Source organism: Triturus cristatus, chromosome 6 (assembly GCF_964204655.1).
Source record: "Triturus cristatus chromosome 6, aTriCri1.1, whole genome shotgun sequence".
Taxonomy (NCBI): Eukaryota; Metazoa; Chordata; class Amphibia; order Caudata; family Salamandridae; genus Triturus; species Triturus cristatus.
Window position 1 is genome coordinate 1,762,778,453 of NC_140589.1, and position 17,823 is coordinate 1,762,796,275.

The window sequence follows — 17,823 nt, forward strand, 5'->3', positions numbered from 1 at the left end:
GGAGGGGGACAGCAGAATGGAAGAGGAGATGGACGAGGGGCAGAAGTGGACAGGGATGAGTTTGTAGAGGACTCGTGACCCTTTCCTGGTGTTTCTGGTCCTTGGCTGGAGGTGTAGGCTCCCATGCAAGCTCCTCCTTGAAGGTTAGTTTCCTCTTGTGAGGGAGTGTGTCCTGGACCTTTGAAGATGGTTGGTCACAAACCTCCCGGTCTACAGGTGGGTGAAAATCCGCTTTCGAAGGGTGTTGAGTACCTCTTGTAGGCGCTAACGAATGGGCTGTTCCAGTTCCTCAGATACAGTGGAGGACAGGGCATTGGGTGGCAAAGAATGTTTTGGGCCCGGGGGCTTCGAAGGAGCTTTTGGCGGCGATCGAGTTTTCAGAGTCAGGTGCTTTTGGTACCGGTGTCAAAAGTGTTGGCAGAGTCAGAGCCCAGGTCTGGTCCGGGTGTTTCGGCACCAGTGGCTGAGTTGGATCAAAGGCCTTCTGTCGGTGAAATCCATGACCTTCAGGCAGTGGCGGACTGGAAGCATGGCGTTTGGCTTTGCTGCTTGATGCCCAACCTTATCAGGGCCAGTGTTTGGCCTGTGTTTAATGTTGGGGCGGTAGCGAGGGGAGGAGTGATGTACTCACGGTTGAAATTTTTTCATGGATGTCCCTCCTGAATCGGTCGCTCCTCCGTCTCGGACACCAAGTGAGAGCTCGGCTCATCTGAGGTCCATGGTTCTCCCTCAATGGCGAGGTCCCCTAAGAGGTCAGGGATGTGGTCCTGCCGCTGTGCCATGGTGCGTTGAGCGAGCCATCGATATCACTGGTTTCAGAGGGTCTTTGTAGTTGAAGGTAAGGCAGTGGGAAAAGGAGGCCTCGTTATGCTCCAGAGACAGGTGTTGCAGACTTGGTGATATGTCATGGGGTATTTCGAATGACAGTTTGGACAGTACTGAATTGAGTCCTTTCCATTACGGAGTCTGCATTCTTAAAGAGGAAGACGGAGCATAAGATACCGATAGGGGCAGGGACCTTGAGAGGGGCGTCAAAAGAACCCAATTTCCGAGTCTGACAAAGGTAGCAACGATCATCCACAATCGATGATTGGCTGAGCCAACGGGAGTTGATGAAATGAGAACCACAGACAACTAACACCACAGGTTGTCGACCTGGAGCTCAATGGAGGCACATCAGACCCAGGCAGCAATAAAAAAAAAAAATCTAACAATTAAGCTGATGCCCGTGCAATTACTATTCATAGGAGGAGTCCCTATAGCTCGTGACTCGAAAGACTTCTTCGAAGAAAAACAAGTTGCGCACGTTGGAGCCCAACACTAGATGGCAGGAGTATGCAGAGCAAGTAAACCTACAGATTTGCGACTTTTAGGAATTCACAAGGTAATCAATGTAGGCCTGGAAACTGTACCCCTAGGAAACTTTTCTAATATCCATGTCTCCTGAGTAAATATGCACATGTATATTTGCTCATGTAAAATCTGCTAAGCAACTGAAAATCACTTTCTCTTCACCCTCTTTTTCCACACCATGATAAGCTTTACTTGTGCTTTGTCAGGAATACATTCCCAACCTTTCCCAATGGGGAAAGAGATTCGAGAGGAGTTGGTAAATAGCCTTTGACAGATATGTTTGCGGCTGTGCACAGACACTCAAGGCATTCCAATCCTGAAACTACCTTCCATCTTACTTCCAAATCCCGTATAATCCGACTGAGTGGCACAGTACTGGGGACATAGGAAATTCCCACTCGTAAAAACCGGTAGCATATGGTAACACCCCATCAGTATCATGCAATTCCGAGTGTATCACCCTGGAATGCAGAATGACAATACAGACCCAATTTTCAAGGAGGAATTACGCGCAGTATCCCTTTTCTGTGCATATATTATCGCTCACATTCATCATTTGATCCAAGAATGTTGTAAACAGAGTGGCAGGGGGGCTGATGCTGGGCAAGTAGGCGAGTGGTGGTGGGAGGGGCGTGGGGAGACTAATCTTGTCCCATTGTGCCATGGCTGAGAGTTGAGCGGGGGCTGGAAAACTGGTCCAGGCTACGATGCAGCCGGTTCCCAAAGTGATTTTACCAGGAACATTTTCCAGTCAATATAAATCCATTCTTTCACCCAGTAAATCTGGGTGCTGTAACATGGACAGCTCATGACTAAGAGGAGTGGAATTTCATAAGTTGTTGCACAGTGACAGCTAGCTCTGTCACTGCTAAGAGTCTCACAAAATCTGCTCTGCCTTAGCTCACTAGATCAGGGATACACCTTTGAAAATAGCTTGTTTAAGCTGCCAATAAACAGTGTTCTTACTGCCAACATTGTGCCTAATGTAGGCAGATAACGTATTGAAAACAGTTCAATGAGGGGGGGGAAATATAAACATAAATTGAAGGTTTTTTTTGCCATTCTATTGCAGTTTACTTTTGAACACCAGCTTCATAAATAAGACTTGTATGGTTCATTTAGTTCACGTCATGTGTTTTCGTAGCTGCTTGTCCTACATTAAGCCCTTGGACAGTGAACTATATCTGGTATCTAGCAGCACTTGAAGCTGCAATGAGTTCTCTTGTTCCAAATTAGCAGCTGCAGATTGTCACACAAGCATAGCTGGCACACGCTTTTCAAGGACGTTCACATGTTCACCCTCTTAAGAGAGTTGAGCAGCAGAAACTGAATAGATTTGTTGCCATAGATTTATGCCCTAGCCATGTGGGCACAGGGCTTAAAGTGATCCACACTGGAATAAACGCTAAACATGGTTATTCAATTTCTCTATATGTCCAACATCAGTATAAAAACAGCATATGAAAACAAAAGCTTGTACTTAGTCTTCAACAAACCAGAACACCTAGTTAACAATTGAGAAAATGTTTTAACATTAATTTAGGAATGTTAATGTGATTTCATTCCAAATCTTTATTTCGGTCACTATGGACCATAAAAGAATGCAACTGAATACTGTTAATGTGATTTACTTTACATGCTATGAGAACATTAAAATGTAAACAGTAAAGTTAAAATCTAAACTAAAGTTTAAATTTATATTTTATGAAAACGCAGTACAACTGCACATTACAAAGGAGCTCAGCACAGGAAACGCACAGGTAGAAAAAGCTGGGTATGCACAGCGTCACCAAAAGAATAGGGCGTGCTGGCAGCATTTAGTCCGCTCACTGCTACCATTTGTGCGGTACTATGATGTTTTGGTGGGACATAGTACGGAAAATCAAGACAAACGTCTGATGTGGTTTAATAAGCGAAGCAAGGACATTAACTTTTGTTAATGCCCAGACATTAACTTTCTTCTCAAAGGCACAGTACCAGATACAAAGACACTAGCTTCTCTAATTTGCCTTAGTGGATCGCGACCTTCCTCGCCACTTCCACTACCGCAGAAAAGTACATAAAATGAAGATTAGTGTTCCATATCCAAAGAACTTTAGTTAGTAAATGAAGTGCATTAGCCCTGCAAAATCTTCTGTTCTAGTCTTAGACCAGAGAGCTCTTTATATGAGGTAGATGAAAGATGCAGTTATTAAACAAAGAGTTTGCGTGAAAACCACGTTTTCAGAGGCCTACCAGCGAAAAATAATTATTCTGCAAGGCTAGCACACTGTGCGCACAGCCAGCTTGAAGAGGGGGGTGGGGGCAGAGGGTCAGAGAAATGAATATTTGTACAGGAAATTATCCTGTACCAAGGAGCAGGAAGGCATTCCTCCAAAGAGCCACAACCTCTAGCCACACAAGATGTTGCCTAATGGTATTTGGATTAGTGATGGATGGCACTGAGCTCAAACGGGCAAGAAGGGACAGACACTGATGAACTAGTGGACATTTAGGCTGGATCACAAGACAGATGCCAGCAATGGCAAATGTAAATCTTCAAATCTATGGCCAACCAGCAAGAAATGACGAGCAGAGAGCTAAATAGAAGTTCAAGCTTGTAGGACTGATATTTATCTATCGCCGAAGGCCACAATGGTGTAAAGGACTTCCCATCTAATCAATTATGGGTACAGGCAACATGGTATGGTTGAGTCACTACACCTCCGGTCACACCTACAGTTTGACTAACGGGCAGAGGCATTGTTCGTGAAGGCTGGTCGTGGTCCTGGATTCACTAGAGCAGTTCCGGGAGCAATGGCTGGCCAACAACATCCGTTTCAGTTCAAAGCTTTTGGGAACTGGAAGTTCAGCCTTACAATTAACTGCACATCCCATTCAGAAGCAGCCTTGCATGTGCTGGCAATTTGAGACAGGCCTTTTTCCCAATTATTGTTGCCTCTTTACTTTCTTAAAAGAGACACTAGGCCGTAGATGCTCCTGTAAACGAACCCAACATTGAGACTTTAATTTATGGAGGAACACCAAATGGAGGATAAAGCTAATCTCTACCCCATCAGCGAAACATTTAGAAACCTGTAAATGCAGACACAGTGTGGCTGCTTAGAACAACACAGGAGAAAATCAACTGCACCTGACCCAGGTGTTAACCTAGCTATTCAAATTCTAGAGGGCATCAGGAAAGGTGGAATCCACTCACCTTTGCCTGAAATGGATGCTAGGTTTCTAGTCATCTGGCCCCTACTCCCCCTCGGCCCCTACTCCCCATCAAAGCCAACTCCCCCAGGCCTTGAATGATAAGACAACACATCTTAGAGTGATCATTTGGACTTCCCATGGAGAGATCATAACCTGAAACTAGAATTCAAACACGCGCATGGTAAAATCTTTAAGAAGTAGGATTCAAAGTGGATAAAAGGAAAAACAGAAGTGCTGTGACTTTTTAAATGTTTCAGCAAGCAAATGTTTCTACAAGTGAGGAGAAAAGAAGGTGCGATTGTCCGGTCAGGTACTAGACTAGGTCTATCAGATGGTATTGAAAACAGTTCACAGTTTTGGGTATTTACTCTAAATAAATACAAATTGCACTCCACGTAGCTTTCAGTGGATTGTCAAATGTTTCCTGCATGTTTAGGTTTATTCTTCTTTCAATGGCACGGTTACGTTACAATTATTTGAACGCTTAAGCCTAAATCAAACCAAACTTTAATGTAGCTCAAAGATTGATAAAATGCTATTCGCAAAGTTTATCCTTGACAGAATCAAATGTGAGCATTTTGTGAAATAACTCTTAAATAGGCCAATGTTTCTCCCACAAACAAAGCCATGTGCTCAACCTGTCTAAAGGTAATGTAGGGAAGCATGCAGCTTATTCCAAGTGTGTTCATATCTTTTGTCCCTTTTCAATGGTGGATTCAATTTCTTACCGTCTCAGTTGAGACCTAATTTGTCCTTCTAAATTTCTTTGAAACAACAATGTAACAGTTCAGAAAAGCATTTCTTTAAAATTTCTGGCAAAACACTTTTGCATACATTTCAGCCTGGTTATTAAACATATCTTTGGAATTAACTTCTAATGGTTATATCAGACATCCCTTCTGTAGTCAATTGTGTTGTGAGGCATTCCAGTGAGTCACTGCTGAGAACAAAGTTGCATGTGGCAAGTTATATGGCAGATCTTCAAGTGTCCCCAACATTTAAGTTAAACGTTTTACACCAAGTTAGGTTGATGATTAACGTGTTTAACCATGAATGGACCACGGGGTAAAATTGGGCCTTAACACCAACTATGTTCCTTTCTAGGATCAGAAATAGTGCTCCACAATATAAATAGTAGGGAGTGCAGAACAGTCAATGCCGCAACATGGGTAACATTTCCCACTTGGGGGAAAACTACAGTGGTGTAAGGCTCAATTTTATAAGTCTGCAATGAAAGTGTGATGCTGGTCATTTGAATGACCAATAGGAGACACTCCTCAAGCGTGGTCTAATGTGATCCCTCTCCATCCTTCAAAGTTAGCCGGATTGTGACTTTCTACATCTTTTAACAAAACTACATCAAAGTCTTGGCTGCCACCTGTGCAAACATTTAAAGAAACAGGGGCAAGTAAGCAGAAAAAGAAAATAAATTGTTCCATCCACATTTCCCTTTTGGCGAAGAAAGGTGAGGAAAATATGAAAAACAGACTGAAAGATGCGATTGCCTATGGATGTAACAAAGGTTCATGGATCTGGCCATGACCCTTAAATGCCATGGCGAATGTATCTCAGATCAATAGCCACCCTCCTAACTTTTGTGTGCTATCAGTGAAACTTCATGTGTGTCCCCCTCAAATGTGGGAGAGTAAGGCTTTTAACAAATTTGCAAGACAATTGTGAATTCCAACTGTGCACTTGTAAGGATAAGGTTCTGCTTCGAAGTACCATATCCAGAGCCATGGAGAGGATATCTTTGATAAATTAAAGTGATACAATTACTTGTTAAGCCATATTTAATACTTATCCTCATATGTATAAATTTGTATTGAGTATTAAGGTGAGGAAAGAGTTACTTCTACCCCACATACATGCCCCACTTTCACCAAAGTTGCACGCTCGGCACAATACCAAACTCCCTCCCCCAGGACCAGGTTAAGGGGTTGCTGGACTATGTTTTCCCCCTTTATTTCACAGCACTGACAGACAAATGGGCCTTACGCCCGAATAAGTGAGCCTGCACAAACTCTGCAAAAGTGCTTACATCAGTGAATACAACTTGTGTTTATTTCACATCTTTCTTCACGGTTTAACGGCAAGGTCTTTGACAAAGGCTGGTAGATAATGATAAAATAAATAACTCATCAGTTTTTTCACAGCAACAATTCCAGCTACGCCAAAACCCCCCCCCCCCCTTGTTACAACAACCTTACGAGGACGTTCATGGTATATGGTATTTTTCTTTTTTGCACCAGCATAACATAGGCATCAAATGAACTATGTATTACCTCATTTCGGATTTCTTGGCTCAGCCCTTCTGCTTGGTCCAATGGAAAACCAGACACTAGCTCTGTTGTAAGGACATGTTGACTGCAGAGTTCATCGACTACAGCAGGTACGTAAAAGAAGGGATGATCCTTTAGTAACTCCCTGAAGAGAAAAAGGAAAAAATGTAACTGTAAATAATGAACTGCAGCACAAGTGAAGTTTCTTTGGAAATCAAACCAATTTTAATGAAAATACCTAAAATAAAGATAGATTGGTTGCCAACAAAGATATGTTACAAACAAGAACTTGTCCATCTACTCAACAATTCTTTCAAACATAGCATACTCATCTAATCAGGTTAGTACATTATTTAAGAGTGCACAAAAGATGGGTGTTTCCCTGGGACAATGGTTCTCCAGCACTTATTTTCTGGAGTTTTATACATTTGGCAGAACAATCTTTTAGTGGCAGTGGAGAACCATGGAATACATACACAAACGTCAAGTACCCTTATGACGTTACAAACTATCAAAACCCTCCTCGTAAGTGCCACTTTACTTGGGTACTTCATTAGAAAATTACAGAGGGTTCAGGGAAGTTCTACTGGAGGGAACACATTTTATTTATGCTCTGTTTATGCTCTCAATGAACATATGGAAAGGCTTAGGCAGTACAAATAACTTCAATAAAGTTTCATATGCAAATAGATTTCACTGGATCTGACTATGGTCATTGCTGTTCTTTACTTTTACTTTTTGGAAGAGTCAACCCTTCTGGTAGTAAAAAAATGATGATTTCTGGAAAGTCACTATTGGCCTTTGCCAGTACCTCTGAAATTCTGTAAATTAATTTCTTGATAGCTGATGAACCCTTGAAATTCCAAGTACATGTAATAAAATGATTAAGAGCAACTTGTTCAGGTAGACAGTATCAAGGTAAAGATAGCCCTTGATATCATTCCAACTATCTTTATGGAAGATGAACTCTTCTACGACTAAATCTTTACAGAAGGGGAACATTGTGCAACAACAGAAAAGACTTCATCCGAGTACTGTGCATGGTTCGCACTACCGTCTCTCTTGTAACGGTTAGCCAGGTCTCGTGCTCCACAGAGCAGTTCACATTTATATTCTGTTTTTGAGTTCTCTTTAAAGAAGCGTCTCCACGAAGCTTTGTACACCAGGATGCCTTCTGAGGATAGTCACTTGAATTCTACACCAGGAGATTTATTTTCGTAGACCATATTTGTGTTTTCTACGTCATGGTAAACAGTTACAAGATTGTTGCTACATAGAGGACCAGTGTTCTTCAATGCTGAAGCCAGAGGAATTTCAGCGATCCCCTCATTAGCCACCACTGAAAGTTTAATAGTCATGCTGGTACCAACCCACTCGGCCACAAAGCTATACACTTGGCTAATCCGAAACTATTTGGGCCATAAATCCTGGCAGATATTTTTCAGTAGTGTAGAAATTTCATGGGGCAAAGGATTATGGTGTGGTCTTAGTTTGCTTCCAAACAAAGTTTATTTGTATACATTATCCAATGGCACACAAATTGCTGTATAATCAAGACTGCAAACTGGAGTTGAGGGGTAGAGCTCCAAATCAATATTCTATTAACGTTTCTGAAAAGTACAAATGAATTGCACAATTGCAGAGGCACACTAAATTATAAGTCCACACTGTAAAGTGGGCATTAACCCATGCAGTAATCAAAGGAAGTCCATTTAGGTATTTCTTTCTCTCTATTCTTCTCAATGGTTCATGTACAAAAGCAAGCAATGGCAGCCGACACGTGTTTCGTCCAAAGGACTTTTTCAAGGCTAATTAAGATAGGCAGAGAAAGTAGACACCCCCAGAGTATGGAGTCCTGGAAACCAGTATAGACACACAAGTTCTGAGGGCCTGTATGTAGATGACCTGTAAACGACCCGTCATCTGTTGCTTCTCTATCAAACATTGGATCAGCATACAAATTAAATTAGTCCAAGTCACCAACCTTTGTTCCCACACGAATGCCTGCAAATATAGTTAGTGCAGTATGTGCAAGAACGTGGATATGGAGTACCGTCTGAGGTTCCAATAAACCTAAAAAAGATTGCACCTATAGGGATTTTCATTGTAATGTGGGTGTCTGTTTGATAGCGAAGTTTGTCCAAAAAGTGTATCCTAAGCACCTAAGGAGCAGTTACCCAAGTCTTTCTTGCGATTGATGAAGATAGAAACCGGTAAGAGTCCTGACTACAGAAATAGAAGGACCGTACGAACCACCTTATAGTTAGCGTGGACCACTAGTACAAGGGCCCTGATACGTCCAGCAGGAAGGAGAGCTCTAGAGCTTCTGGGCGTATCAGGGCCCTAGTACTAGGGGTCCACGCTAACTATACGGTGGTTCGTACGGTCCTATTTCTGTACTCGGGAAACTTACCGGTTTCTATCTTCATCAATCACAAGAAAGACTTGGGTAGCACCGCTCCTTAGGTGCTTAGGACACTCTTTTTGGACAAACTTCGCTATCAAACGGACACCCGCATTACATTGAGGATCCCTATAGGTACAATCTTTTTTAGGTTTATTGGAACCTCAGATAGTACTCCATGTCCACGTGCTTGCACATACTGCACTAACTATATTTGCAGGCATTCGGTGTGGGAACAAAGGTTGGTGACCAGGAATAATTTCGTTTGTATGCTGATCCAACGTTTGATAGAGAAGCAACGGATGACGGGTAGTTTACAGGTCATCTACATACGGGCACTCGGAACTCGTGTGTCTATACTGGTTTCCAATTATGCAATTCATTTGTATACTCCACGGAGGCATCTGCCTGTGGAGCGGTTGGTCTCTCTTGGTGGAAGAAGACTTGTTGCTTGGAGAGCACCACATTATACTAAATGGATTGATTTCATCTTTCCGGTTATTATATGATCTAGATGTGCATTCGCAATTTGGCATTTCCACCTCCGTTTGTGTCTGAAAAGTATGCCTGAGAGAAACACACATTAGTCCAGATCAAGGATTAGGTAAAGGCAATGACACTGGACAGAGTACCAGTCATACTAAGGATGATAATGCAGGACACATTTGAGGACCAGAGGACTGAAATCAACAATGCCCTGTGAGTGGTAAGGTTGGTGGAAAGAATTGGCGGATAAACAACAACAAGAGAACTTATTTTTATACATTCAAACACAGTGACACATCCAACTGCCCTTAACATTGTCTAAATCTGCATTGCAAAACTTGTTTTTTGCTTCTGGTTAAGTTATGTGAGAGTATGTCCCATGTGGCAATGGTAACAACACCAGCTTGTGGGAATACAACAACAGCAGAGCATTCACTACTTACAGTTCGGCACAACCGTGTTTGACAGACTTATATTTAGTGCTCTGACTTCTAAAAGCCAAAGATTAACAACAGTGTATTCAGCACCATTCGTTCTCAATGCACGTGTATTACAGCAGTGCAATCAGTACCATCAATACTACAAACCCATGTATTACAGCCGTGCATTTAGTAGTATCAGTTCTGCACAGCCATATATCATAGTTGTGTATTCACTTCTGAATGTCCATGTATTCGAGAGAAGCATACAGTACTATCAGTTCTGAAATAACATGTATTTCATCATTTCTGCATTTAGAAACACAAGTTCTCCATGTACCACAGCCATTTATTCAGCACTATTAGTTCTGCATACTTACGCATCACAACCATGTATTCAGTACTATAATTTCTGCATTCAGTACTGCTACTTGTGCATGCTCATTTATCACAGCTGTGTTCAGTGCCATCAGTTGTTCATGCCCTATCACCACTATGCACTGAAGACCATCTCTTCTGCATGTCTCGGAGCCAAGCATTGGGGCCAATAGTTCAGATCTAACAGGCATCCCAGCTGTGCATTTACTATTAGTTTGACATGCTCAAGCAGCAGAGCTGTGCATCCAGGACCATTATCTATGCACAGCCAAGTATCACAGCTGCGCATTCAATTCCATTTGTTTTACAATCCCATGTAGCACTGCTCTGCATTCAGTACCATTAGTTCTACATGACCTTGTATCAGCCACGCATTCAGCATTATTAGTTATCCCTGGCCAGAAATAACAGCCGTGCATTCAGTACTATCAAATCTACATGCCCATGAATCAGAGGTGTGCATTCAGTATTATCAGTTCTGCATGGTAAGATATCACCGCAGTACATTCTGTACCATTAGTTCTGCATGGTCCGGTATTACAGCCAAGCATTCAGTGCCATTATTTCTGCATGGCCAAGTAACACTACCACCATATAAGATACAGAGAAAGAAAAAGGCACTATCGGGTTCACGCCTGCCTCAGAGAAACCATCAAAACACAAAAAGGTAGCGTGACACCTCTATTGGTGCGTGGAACACTTTTCTTGGCACACCTATAGCTAATGTCAGTCTTACCGCCTATTGCTACACTCCCTCCAGGTAACACAAGGCAATTCCATGAATTGGACGAGGTGGGCTCACTCAGGTAATGTGACATGCTTCGTTTGCCTCCTCGGCCCACCCTAGTGATGGTACGACCAGGGCGAACTCGAACTCAGAGTGGGGCTGGCCTGAGGGAGTTCTTAGAAATTACTTATTTTTTTCTAGATAAAACTTGGATCCAGCTCACGAAGTAACCTTTAATAAGTTGGAATCCTAGGCTTATTTAAAAAAAACATAAGGTGTTGTCAGAGGACTTACATGGTTACTATGACCATTACGTGTGACTGACTGAACTTGCCAACATGTTTCTGCCCTTATATTTGAGCCGGGCGGTCTCGGGCATTCATCAGGGCCTGGTGTAAGTTTCCTCACCAATAAACAAATACTGTAGAGTACCAAAGAATGTATTAAGAGAGGACCTACCTCTCCTTTAGAATAGCATTAGGCACAAAAACCTAATGTACAAAGGCAATTGCCTCATTTTCTGTTTGGGGTGGACGCCTCCTATAGGAACACTTGCATCAAGATAGAGTGCCCGCGTTAGTCCTACCGTGCCCCGTACAACAGTCAACTGGTTCCGAACCAAAGTGCATTCAGTACTAGTATCAAGGCAGTGCATTCAGTTCTATTAGTTCTGCATGACCAAGTAACAGTTGTGCACTGAGCACTATGTCCATATATTACAGGCGTGCATTCAGTACTATCCGTTCTACATGGTCAGGTATCACTGCCGTGCATTCTGTACCACTAGTTCTGCATGCTCAGGTATCGCAGCCGGGCATTCTTTACCATTAGTGCTGCATAGCAAGTAACACAGTTGTGCACTTAGCCCTATCGTTCCTAAATACTCATGTAGTACAGCTCTGCATTCAATACCGTCAGTTCTTCATTCCCCTGTATTACAGGCGTGCATTCAGTTCTTCATGGTCAGGTATCACCGCAATGCATTCAATACAATTTGTCTGCGTGTACAGGTATCAGAGCTGTGCATTCAGTACCACTGGTCTGCATGGTAAGGTATCACAGTCCTGCATGCAGTACTATCAGTTATTCATGGCCGGATATTACAGCCGTGCAGTCAATACCATCAGTTCTGCATGGCCAAGTACCAGAGCCGCGCACTCAGTACCGGTATCACAGCCGCGCACTCAGTACCGGTATCACAGCCGCGCATCCAGTACCATTACTTCTGAATGGATAAGTATCCCACGCAGCCCTATCAGTCCTAAATGCTCATGTAGCACAGCTCTGCGGTCAATACTATCGCTTCTGCACCAAGCAGCACACAGCTCTGCAGTCAGTACTATCGGCTCTGCACCAAGCAGCACACAACTCTGCAGTCTATCGGCTCTGCACCAAGCAGCACACAACTCTGCAGTCCGTACGATCGATTCTGCACCAAGCAGCACACAGCTCTGCAGTCAGTACTATTGGCTCTGCACCAAGCAGCACACAGCTCTGCAGTCAGTACTATCGTTTCTGCACCAAGCAGCACACAGCTCTGCAGTCAGTACTATCGTTTCTGCACCAAGCAGCACACAGCTCTGCGGTCAGTACTATCGCTCCTGCACCAAGCAGCACACAGCTCTGCGGTCAGTACTATCGGCTCTGCACCAAGCAGCACACAGCTCTGCGGTCAGTACTATCGGCTCTGCACCAAGCAGCACACAGCTCTGCAGTCAGTACTATCGGCTCTGCACCAAGCAGCACACAGCTCTGCAGTCAGTACTATCAGCTCTGCAACAAGCAGCACACAGCTCTGCAGTCAGTAATATCGACTCTGCACCAGACAGCTCTGCAGTCAGTACTATCGGCTCTGCACCAAGCAGCATACAGCTCTGCAGTCAGTACGATCGCTTCTGCACCAAGCAGCATACAGCTCTGCAGTCAGTACTATCGGCTCTGCACCAAGCAGCACACAGCTCTGTGGTCAGTACTATCGGCTCTGCACTAAGCAGCACACAGCTCGGCTCTGCAGTCAGTACTATCGGCTCTGCAACAAGCAGCACACAGCTCTGCAGTCAGTACTATCGGCTCTGCAACAAGCAGCACACAGCTCTGCAGTCAGTAATATCGACTCTGCACCAAGCAGCAGACAGCTCTGCAGTCAGTACTATCGGCTCTGCACCAAGCAGCACACAGCTCTGCGGTCAGTACTATCGGCTCTGCACCAAGCAGCATACAGCTCTGCAGTCAGTACTATCGGCTCTGCACTAAGCAGCACACAGCTCTGCAGTCAGTACTATCGGTTCTGCACCAAGCAGCACACAGCTCTGCATTCAGTACTATCGGCTCTGCACCAAGCAGCATACAGCTCTGCAGTCAGTACTATCGGCTCTGCACTAAGCAGCACACAGCTCTGCAGTCAGTACTATCGGTTCTGCACCAAGCAGCACACAGCTCTGCATTCAGTACTATCGGCTCTGCACCAAGCAGCACACAGCTCTGCATTCAGTACTATCGGCTCTGCACCAAGCAGCACACAGCTCTGCAGTCAGTACTATCGGCTCTGCACCAAGCAGCACACAGCTCGGCGGTCAGTACTATCGGCTCTGCACTAAGCAGCACACAGCTCGGCTCTGCAGTCAGTACTATCGGCTCTGCACCAAGCAGCACACAGCTCTGCGGTCAGTACTATCGGCTCTGCACCAAGCAGCACACAGCTCTGCATTCAGTACTATCGGTTCTGCACCAAGCAGCACACAGCTCTGCATTCAGTACTATCGGCTCTGCACCAAGCAGCACACAGCTCTGCAGTCAGTACTATCGGCTCTGCACCAAGCAGCACACAGCTCGGCGGTCAGTACTATCGGCTCTGCACTAAGCAGCACACAGCTCGGCTCTGCAGTCAGTACTATCGGCTCTGCACCAAGCAGCACACAGCTCTGCGGTCAGTACTATCGGCTCTGCACCAAGCAGCACACAGCTCTGCAGTCAGTACTATCGGCTCTGCACCAAGCAGCACACAGCTCTGCAGTCAGTACTATCGGCTCTGCACCAAGCAGCACACAGCTCGGCGGTCAGTACTATCGGCTCTGCACTAAGCAGCACACAGCTCGGCTCTGCAGTCAGTACTATCGGCTCTGCACCAAGCAGCACACAGCTCTGCGGTCAGTACTATCGGTTCTGCACCAAGCAGCACACAGCTCTGCATTCAGTACTATCGGCTCTGCACCAAGCAGCACACAGCTCTGCATTCAGTACTATCGGCTCTGCACCAAGCAGCACACAGCTCTGCAGTCAGTACTATCGGCTCTGCACCAAGCAGCACACAGCTCTGCGGTCAGTACTATCGGCTCTGCACTAAGCAGCACACAGCTCGGCTCTGCAGTCAGTACTATCGGCTCTGCACCAAGCAGCACACAGCTCTCGCACTGAAGCCAGCACAGTAGAAACGCTTGACTGTTTAGATTTCTTTGGCCCAACTCCAAGCATCGAAGCAGGTCACCCCAAAGGCCCAATCAGTGCCCGTGGAGAGGTTTCCCTCTGGGATCGAACCACAAATCCCTACTGACAAAGGAAGTCGGAGCAGTAAATCCACTTTGACCTACTTGAACTGCTTGGCGCAGGCAGCTTCTCTTTTGTAATCGCACTCCAGGGCCAGCTCCCGGCTGAGGACGTCAATCAAGTGTTCGGGGAAGAGGCCTGCAATAGAAAAGCAGAAGGAAGCCCTGAGGAAATAGGTCGCGTTTGCAAAACCGAAAGAACGCCTTGTCCAATGTTCATTAGATAAAAACAACCCTCAGCTGCCGGGTACACACTGCACCGAGCCGAGCTGTGCGGTGCAAGAACACACCATTAAACCCTCTCAAATGTCGATTGGAAACTACCATAGGCAATGAACAACAATGATAAAACTTTGCAAAAAGAAAGAAAATAAAACTATGCAGCCTATAAATGTCACAGTCGGAAAACCTGGGGACAGAGAAGTCTGGGGTACAGCTTCCGGCCAGAACTTAGCTAAATTATTATCCAGCCAATTAGCTTTTGGCATCATCCTCTGCAATGCCCACCAATCCTGCGGCGAGGGAGGCGGGAAAAGCACATGGTAAGACTATGCTTGGCTCTGCAGCCCCTTTGGCGGTATGAAGACAAGTTCAGAGAATCCAAAAGGTCTGGCTTTCATGTACCAACAAATGTAAACACGGGCATTCACACGTGGTGTTTGCATGCACTGTATGCACAAATGTTTATCACATTAAAGCCTGCCACACTGGCTTTGCCAATGCAGGTAAGAACTGACAAAAATATTGCTTTCGTTTAGAACGTGTTTAGGAGTGGAGTTTATTTTTCAGAGTTAGAATAATCCCTTGTGCATTCTTATGGAATAACTTATTGGAAGGATACATCATCACGTTGATAGCACATGGTGAGAGTGAAATAGTCCTCTGAGTGGAGACCTGGCAAAGCCCACTTTATGTATATAGCCAGATCTAAAAGGGTAAATTAACCTAAATGGATTATCACGAAAAATGTCAATAGTCATGCACTAGCATTTGGTGTGTTTTATCATTGAAAGACGTACTACTTTGGGGGTCATTTAGAATATGTGGGTAGCAGTATAAAAAAATCTGGTAAAATGTGGAAAATAAGGGACGGGGCCAAGATGGCGCTGAGAGCGGATGTTCCATGCTGAAGCTCCAGCGCAGCCCTCGGGCCCATGGTCATAATCCTGAGCCACCGGAGTATGCAGCCGCCCACCCAGGGTACAGTACACCGGCAGTAGTGGGGAGGTGGCGATCGGCTGCGCGGTTACTCCCTACAGGCCGTACGATACGCAAGGATACGGTGACCAGATTTTGAGAAGCAAAAACTAGGACAGGCCAGCCATAAAAGTAGGACTAAAGCCTCTAGTCTTTAATATCTGGTCTGCCCCGTTTTTTGCATAGTCACATATAGAAATATACACACACACAAACGGCTTTTAATGTTTATATACCAGTGGTCGGGAGGTGGGGGGGGGGGCGTAGGAGTAGGGGGGTTGGGGGACTGTGGGCGGAGAATCAAGAGGGCTGGAATAACCCGTGGATTGGGTCAGTGGGCGGAGTCAGAGGTGTGGCAGAAAGAGCAAAATATCTCAATTTTTAGTATTTGTTTCCCAGTTCACTAACCGGTTACAGCTTATTACGTTATTTAATTTAACAAATGGATGCATATGTTTATTTAAGGTTTAATATGAGTTATTGACATTAAAATACATTCACAAAGAGGGATACGTTTCCAATCACAGAATGTCCCGAATATCCTTAAAAGTGGAATCGCAAGCCATTTATCTCCCAGCCATGGAGTTTCGGTCATCAGCACTTTGCCCCCCTTTTTCCACAAGAGCAGTTCAAACATGAATGGCAAAATATCCTAGTTTGCAAATGTTTTCCACATAATTATGGTTCTGCCATATTTGCCACATAATACATAATCTGCTGCATAATTAATACATCTGCCGATTTTAACTAATAAATTGTTTATAGCTCAAACGGATCAAAAGTTTAAAAAAAATGTGACTTGTGCTGCTATGAAGCAGAGGGCCCTTTGCAAAGGTTGACTGGTCACCTTTCTTGCTGCTGCAGTTTTATGTTTCACTGGTACTAATAACGAAAAATCTTTGCCTAGACTGTTGGCATATGTAAAAAAGTCAAAATAATAAAGAATGAGAAAATGTACAGCACCACTAATACCAGTGTAGGGTGTCAAAGCACTTTACATCACCCATATTACACAGAGACAATCAATCATACGTTTGTAAATCACTGTATAGGAAATGTTACAGAAGACAAAGGACTACAAGGTGTAGGAGTCACATGACAACCATACTAGTAGGCAGCATAGTTTAATAGTGATTGGTCTGGAGAAACACAAACTCAGAATTTAAAACGGAATACCATGGTTGGGGGTTCTCTTTAATAATAAGAATTGATTTCTACCCAAATGAACCTTTTTTTGCAACATTAGGATAATTAAAGACTGGGGAAAAACATAATGCTCCAATTTATACCTTGCAGTTTGTATGTAGCTCTTACATGACAGTTACTAGCTCACTGTTCTATGTTAGGATTTTAACTTATAAACTGCAAGTAACAATAGGGTCTCTGTGACAAAAGCAGTAACCCACTGACCCATTTACATTATGTGCACTTTGTGACCTGCATGGTACATGTTCTTAGCAGCAGGCACCTTAACCCTCTGCGCTTCCTTTCCAGGAGTCAAAATGTCCCCTAGACAAAACACCATCTCTCTCTACTAAGAACATTAATCACTGGAGTTATCATGACATTTTTATTATTGCCGAAAATTGTTGGAGTCTAGGAAGGAGTCAGCAAGTGCTTTTAAAACCATATTATACTTGCAAGCACGACACCCTCACCTGAAGTCAGCCCCATCTGTGGTTCATGCAGGTAACAACGTTTGAGCAGTGGGGCCGGGTAAGGGGGGGGGGGGGGGTTTCGAGGGACAATGCTGAGGGAAAATTAACTTTATTTAATTTTCCGTCTGCATCGTCCCTCGAAATCACCCCTTACCCGGCCCCTCTGCCCCACCGCTGTT

General features: G+C 44.3%; 1 protein-coding gene across 3 annotated transcripts in view; it reads right to left on the reverse strand.

Annotated features, from left to right (window-relative positions):
- Positions 1 to 17,823, reverse strand: part of COQ8A (coenzyme Q8A) — a 330,849-nt gene that overhangs the window by 77,976 nt on the left and 235,050 nt on the right. For all 3 annotated transcript variants that reach the window (XM_085613033.1, XM_085613034.1, XM_085613035.1), the window contains 2 exons: positions 14,835 to 14,928; positions 6,837 to 6,978 (listed from right to left, as the gene is read on the reverse strand). In XM_085613033.1, coding sequence (XP_085469159.1) covers positions 6,837 to 6,978; positions 14,835 to 14,928 — 236 coding nt within the window. The remainder of the gene's footprint in view (positions 1 to 6,836; positions 6,979 to 14,834; positions 14,929 to 17,823) is intronic.